Source organism: Ailuropoda melanoleuca, unplaced genomic scaffold (genome assembly GCF_002007445.2).
Source record: "Ailuropoda melanoleuca isolate Jingjing unplaced genomic scaffold, ASM200744v2 unplaced-scaffold11406, whole genome shotgun sequence".
In the NCBI taxonomy this organism is placed as follows: Eukaryota; Metazoa; Chordata; class Mammalia; order Carnivora; family Ursidae; genus Ailuropoda; species Ailuropoda melanoleuca.
Window position 1 is genome coordinate 9,574 of NW_023179845.1, and position 7,271 is coordinate 16,844.

General features: G+C 38.6%; 1 protein-coding gene across 1 annotated transcript; it reads left to right on the top strand.

Annotated features, from left to right (window-relative positions):
• Positions 1–4,519: 4,519 nt before the first annotated feature.
• Positions 4,520–5,476, top strand: LOC100470403 (olfactory receptor 52A5-like). Its single transcript, XM_011218101.2, has one exon. It carries the CDS (start codon positions 4,520–4,522, stop codon positions 5,474–5,476), a length of 957 nt encoding a protein of 318 aa, XP_011216403.2.
• The last annotated feature ends 1,795 nt before the right edge of the window (positions 5,477–7,271 follow it).

Consider the following 7,271-nt stretch of genomic DNA (forward strand, 5'->3'; position numbering starts at 1 on the left):
CCACTTAATTTTTGTCCTTGAAAATGATTAAGGCATGCAGAAATGCAGAACCTCATGGTTATTCTTACAATGACTTTGTGAAAAGAAGTAATTGAAAGGAGTCATTAAAATCATTACAAATAATATTGATAACATTCCATTGCATATATATGCCACATCTTTATCCATCCATATGCTGATGGGCACTAAAGTTGTTTCCATATCTTAGCTACTGTAAATAATGCTGAAATAAACACAGGTTTGCATATATCTCTTCAATATTCTGTTTTCCTGTCCTTTGGATATATACCCAGAAGTGGAATTGCCAGATTATTTGTAGATCATTTTTTCAAAATTTTCATTGAACCCTCATATTACTTTCCCTAGTGGCTGCATTCCTACCAACTAGGTGCAATGGTTCCCTTTTCACAAAATCCCCCCCAATACTTATTGCCTTTTGACTTACTGATGACAGGTCTTCTAACAAGAGTGAAGTGATATTTCATTGTGGCTTTGACCTCCATTTGTCTGATTATTAATTCATTGAGACATGAGAAAGAAGGAGATTCCCTTATTTGTGACAATAGTAATAAACTTTAAGTACATTATTCTGTGAGATAGTCAAAGAGGGAAAGGCAAATGATGTATAAAATCACTTATATGTAAATGGAATCTTAAAAGAGTTGAACTTCATAGCATTCCACATACATGGAATCTAAAAAAAAAATGAAGCAAATACATAAAAATAAAAAGCAGAAAGGTATCCATAAATACGAGAATTAACTGATGGTTGCCAGAGCGGCAGGGTTTTGAGGGTGGCCAGTTTGGTGAAGGGGAGTGGGAAACACAGGCTTGCAATGATGGGATGAATAAATTACATGGATAAAAAGTACAGCATGGGGATTATAGTCAATGGTTTGTGCCGATTTGGATACCTTTGATCCCTTTTTGTCTTCTGATTGCTGTTGCAAGGACTTCTAGTACTATGTTGAATAATAGTGGCGAGAGTGAGCATCCTTGTCGTGTTCCTGATCTTAAGGGAAAGGCTTCCAGCTTTTCCCCATTGAGAACGATATTTGCAGTAGGCTTTTCATAGATGGCTTTTATGAGATTGAGAAATGTCCCCTTTATTCCTTTACTCTGAAGGGTTTTAATCAGGAAAGGATCTTAAGGGAAAGGCTTCCAGCTTTTCCCCATTGAGAACGATATTTGCAGTAGGCTTTTCATAGATGGCTTTTATGAGATTGAGAAATGTCCCCTTTATTCCTTTACTCTGAAGGGTTTTAATCAGGAAAGGATGCTGTATTTTGTCAAATGCTTTTTCTGCATCAATTGAGAGGATCATATGGTTCCTGAGTCTTTTCTTGTTGACATGATGTATCACACTGATTGATTTGTGAATGTTGAACCATGCTTGCATCCCAGGTATGAATCCCACTTGGTCATGGTGGATAATCCTTTTAATGTACTGTTGGATTCTATTAGCAAGGAACTTGTTGAGGATTTTGGCGTCCATATTCATTAGGGAAATCGGTCTGTAATTCTCCTTTTTGAGGGGGTCTTTGCCTGGTTTGGGGATCAAGGTAATTTGGCCTTATAGAATGAGTTTGGTAGCTTTCCTTCTGTTTCTATTTTTTGAAATAGATTTAGAAGAATAGGTATTATTTCTTCTTTGAATGTTTGGTAGAATTCCCCAGGAAAATCGTCCAGGCCTGGAGTTTTGTTATTTGGAAAGTTGTTTATCACTGACTCAATCTCCTCATAATTAATTGGCCTGTTTAAGAAATCTATTTCTTCCTGTTTCAGTCTTGATAGTTTATAGGTTTGCAGGAAGGCCTCCATCACTTCCAGATTGCTTAGTTTATTNGCAGGAAGGCCTCCATCACTTCCAGATTGCTTAGTTTATTGGCATATAGTTGTTGATAAAAATTTCTAATAATCCTTCCGATTTCATTGGTGTTGGTCATGACCTCTCCTTTTTCATATATAATTTTAATAATTTGGGTCCTTTCTCTTTTCTTTTGGATAAGTATTGCCAGTGGTGTGTCAATTTTATTGATTCTCTCAAAGAACCAGCTTCTAGTCCTGTTGATCTGCTCTACTTTTTTCAAAAAACTGGAAAAAATAGTTCTTAAATTTGTATGGAAACAGAAAAGGCCCTAAATCTCCAAGGAACTGTTGAAAAGGGGAAAAAAAGCTGGGGGCATCACAATGCCGGATTTTGAGTGTACTACAAAGCTGCGATCACAAAGACAGCATGGTACTGGCACAGACAGAGACATATACCAGTGGAACAGAATAGAGAACCCAGAAATGGACCCTCGGCTCTTTGGACAACTAATCTTTGATAAAGCAGGAAAAAACATCCGGTGGAAAAAAGACAGTCTCTTCAATAAATGGTGCTGGGAAAATTGGACAGCTACATGCAAAAGAATGAAACTTGACCACTCTCTCACACCATACACAAAAATAAACTCCAAATGGATGAAAGACCTCAATGTGAGACAGGAATCCATCAAAATTCTAGAGGAGAACATAGGCAACAACTTCTATGACATCGGCCAGAGCAACCTTTTTCACGACACATCGCCAAAGGCAAGAGAAATAAAAGATAAAATGAACTTATGGGACTTTATCAGGATAAAGAGCTTCTGCACAGCCAAGGAAACAGTCAAAAAAACTAAGAGACAGCCCACGGAATGGGAGAATATATTTGCAAAGGACACCACAGATAAAGGACTGGTATCCAAGATCTACAAAGAACTTCTCAAACTCAATACACGAGAAACAAATAAACAAATCATAAAATGGGCAGAAGATATGAACAGACACTTTTCCAATGAAGACATACAAATGGCTAACAGACACATGAAAAAATGTTCAAAATCATTAGCCATCAGGGAAATTCAAATCAAAACCACACTGAGATACCACCTTACGCCAGTTAGAATGGCAAAGATAGACAAGGCAAGAAACAACAATTGTTGGAGAGGATGTGGAGAAAGGGGATCCCTCCTACATTGTTGGTGGGAATGCAAGTTGGTACAGCCACTCTGGAAAACAGTGTGGAGGTCCCTTAAAAAGTTAAAAATTGAACTACCCTATGACCCAGCCATTGCACTACTGGGTGTTTACCCCAAAGATACAGACGTAGTAAAGAGAAGGGCCATATGCACCCCAATGTTCATAGCTGCATTGTCCACAATAGCCAAATCATGGAAGGAGCCGAGATGCCCTTCAACAGATGACTGGATTAAGAAGCTGTGGTCCATATATACAATGGAATATTACTCAGCTATCAGAAAGAACGATTTCTCAACATTTGCTGCAACATGGACTGCACTGGAGGAGATAATGCTAAGTGAAATAAGTCAAGCAGAGAAGGACAATTATCATAAGATTTCTCTCATCTATGAAACATAAGAAATAGGATAATCAGTAGGGGAAGAAAGGGAGAAAAAGGGGAGGTAATCAGAAGGGGGAATGAAACATGAGAACCTATGGACTATGAGAAACAAACTGAAGGCTTCAGAGAGGAGGGGGTGGGGGAATGGGATAGACTGGTGATGGGTAGTAAGGAGGGCACGTATTGCATGGTGCACTGGGTGTTATACGCAACTAACGAAGCATCGAACTTTACATCAGAAACCGGGAATGTACTGTATGGTGACTAACATAATATAATAAAAAATCATTAAAAAAATAGTCAATGGTTTGTAACAGGTTGTATGGTGACATGTAGTAGTTATATTAGTGGTGAGCACAGCGTAGTGTATGTACAGACTTGTTGAACTACGATGTTGTGTATCTGAAACTTATCAAGTGTCAACCACATTTCAATAACAACAAATAGCCAAACACATAAAAACAAATACAATTTCTCCTGTGAGAATACAAAGGAGATATTTTATTAGTAAGTCCTAGAAATCTAATATACAGGATAGTAAATACAAACAATATTACATCAAAAACATCAAACTTACTAAGAGACTACATCTTAGTTATTTCCACCACAAAAAAGGAGGGAGAATTATTCGATGTGATAGAGTTAGCTAAATTATAATTGCATTCACATTGCAATCTGTGAATGCATCAAATCAACGTGTTGTGCATCTAAGCTTAGAAAATGTCCAGTGTTACCTATAGTTCAATAATAAATAAAGGAATGAGAAGATTACCATCTTTTATCTAATTGAGCTATGCTTTGCTAAAATAAAGCATGTAGTCTTATTTTTAATTTTCGTAAATAAAGGGGATAGAATATGCTTTACCTAACTAAAGTATACTTTGCTAAAGTACAGTAATTTCTTCCTATTTTATTCATGTAGTCTTGACAGGGAATAGAAGATGGAACAGCGACTTGATTCTACNCGATTCTATCGACCAAATCATCATGCTCATACCCAATGTTTCCGTCTTCACGCCCGCTGTCCTAACACTCGCTGGGATTCCCGGGCTGGAGTCAGTGCAACATTGGATTGGGATTCCATTCTGTGTCATGTATTTCATCGCTGTGATTGGGAATNTCGACCAAATCATCATGCTCATACCCAATGGTTCCGTCTTCACGCCCGCTGTCCTAACCCTCGCTGGGATTCCCGGGCTGGAGTCAGTGCAGCGTTGGATTGGGATTCCATTCTGTGTCATGTATTTCATCGCTGTGATTGGGAATTCCCTTATTTTAGGTACAATCAAATATGAGCACAGCCTCCATAAGCCCATGTACATATTTCTGGCCATGCTGGGGGCCACAGACATTGCACTTAGCACCTGCATTCTTCCCAAAATGTTAGGCATCTTCTGGTTTCATTTGCCAGAGATTTCCTTTGCAGCCTGCCTTCTACAAATGTGGTTGATTCACTCCTTCCAGGCAATTGAATCAGGCATCCTACTGGCAATGGCCCTAGATCGCTATGTGGCCATCTGTCACCCCTTGAGACACACCACCTTCTTCTCCCAACAACTCTTGACTCACATTGCAGTTGGGGTGATACTCAGGGCTTCCATTCTTGTAGCCCCGTGTCTGGTGCTCATCAAATTTCGTCTTAAAGTCTTCCGTACTACAATCATCTCCCATACTTATTGTGAGCACATGGCCATCGTGAAGCTGGCCACTGAAGATGTACGGATCAACAAGATGTATGGTCTCTTTGTTGCCTTCAGTATCTTAGGGTTTGACATAATCTTCATCACCTTGTCTTACGTTCAAATCTTTATCACTGTGTTTCACTTGCCCCAGAAGGAGGCACGGTTCAAGGCCTTTAATACCTGCATTGCCCACATCTGTGTCTTCCTGCAGTTCTACCTCCTTGCCTTCTTCTCCTTCTTCACACATAGGTTTGGTGCTCACATACCACCATACGTTCATATCCTCTTATCAAACCTGTACCTGTTAGTCCCTCCTTTCCTCAACCCTATAGTCTATGGCATGAAGACCAAACAAATTCGTGACCATGTCCTGAAATTATTATTTTCCAAAAAATTTCTTAATCACTAGTAGCTACTTCTACAGGCATTCTAGGTTGATTCAGAGTAGCAACATAAACATGGTAAAAGCTAAATCTTCTCTAAATATGTATATGCCAAAAACATATTTCACTCTCAGATTCTCATAACTGAAGGAAGTTTTTTAAAAAAATCATGAAACACCTAAAAACTTTGGTTTGCCACCCATATAAAGATCAAAAATGTCGTATGCTGTGATTTCAGGGTGTTTTGGTTTTTCTTTTATATTTGCTTTGTCTGTTTCAACCTAGAAGTTTCTCTCTGGCAACACTTAGATCTACACAGAAATAAAATGTGAAAAAAAACCTCTTGATCACAGGTAACTTCCAAGGACCATGTCACATGTCAGTATTCTTCAACTGCTAACCCAAGACATAGCTACAGTTCTAGCTATGTCTCATTTTCAATATCAGAGCACTCAAATATGTGAAGCCATTGTTAATACAACTGAAGGGCTAAATAGACAGCAACACAAAAATTGTAGGGGACTTCAGTACCCTACTTCCAACAATGGATAGAACTTGCAGGCAAAAGGTCAGGGAGAAACTGGGGACTGGAACACGATTGACCAAAGGGACCTAACATGCACATACAGAATATTTCCCCAACAACATCAATACGCATGCTTTGACTAGTGCACAAGAAACATTTTCCAGGATAAATCACATGTGTGAGAACGGAGAATATCTTAAATACTTAAGTAGTTTGAAATAATATTGAGTATCTTTTCTGATTGCAATACAAGGAAAGCGGAAATCAATAGCAAAAGAAAATCTTAAGAACACTATTCATTAATATATATAAATTAAACAACACAGTCTTGAAGAACTGATGGCTCATGGCTTAGAGAAGAAACAAAAAGGGTAATGAGAAAACCTCTTAAGAACAATGGACAGAATGGGCAAAGATATTTGCAAATGACATATCAGATAAAGGGCTGGTATCCAAAATCTATAAAGAACTTATCAAACTCAACAAAGTATAAATAATCCACTCAAGAAATGGGCAGAAGACATGAACAGACATTTCTCCAAAGAAGACATACAAAATGGCCAACAGACACATGAAAAAGTGCTCAACATCAGTTGACACCAGGGAAATACAAATGAAAGCCACAATGAGTTAACACCACACACCAGTCAGAAAGGCAAAAGTTAATAAGGCAGGAAAGGACGGTTGTTTACTAGGATGCGGAGAAAGGGGAACCCTCCTTCACTGTTGGTGGGAATGCAAGCTGGTGCAGTTGCACTGGAAAACAGTCTGGAAATTCCTCAAAAAGTTGAAATAGAGCTACCCTACAACCCAGCAATTGCACTACTGTGTATTTTTCCCAAAGATACAAATGTAGTGATCCAAAGGGGCATCTGCACCCCAATGTTTGTAGCAGCAATGTGCACAATAGCCAAATTATGGAAAAAGCCCAGATGTCCATCAACAGATGAATAGATAAAGAACAGGTTATAGATATATATACAATGGAATATTACAGAGTCACCAAAATGAAATCTTGCCATTTGCAATGACATGGAAACAACTAGAGGGTTTTAAGCAAAGTCAAATAAGTCAATCAAAGAAAGACAATTATCATATGACCTCACTTTTATAAAGAATTTAATGAACAAGGCAGAGGATTGTAGGGGAAGAGAGGAAAAAAGTGAAACAAGATGAAACCAGAGAGGGAGACAAACCATAAGAGACTCCTCATCTTAGGGAACGAATTGAGGGCTGCTGGTGGGGGGAGGATGGGGTGGCTGGGTGATGGACATGGGGAGGGTATGTGTTCTCTT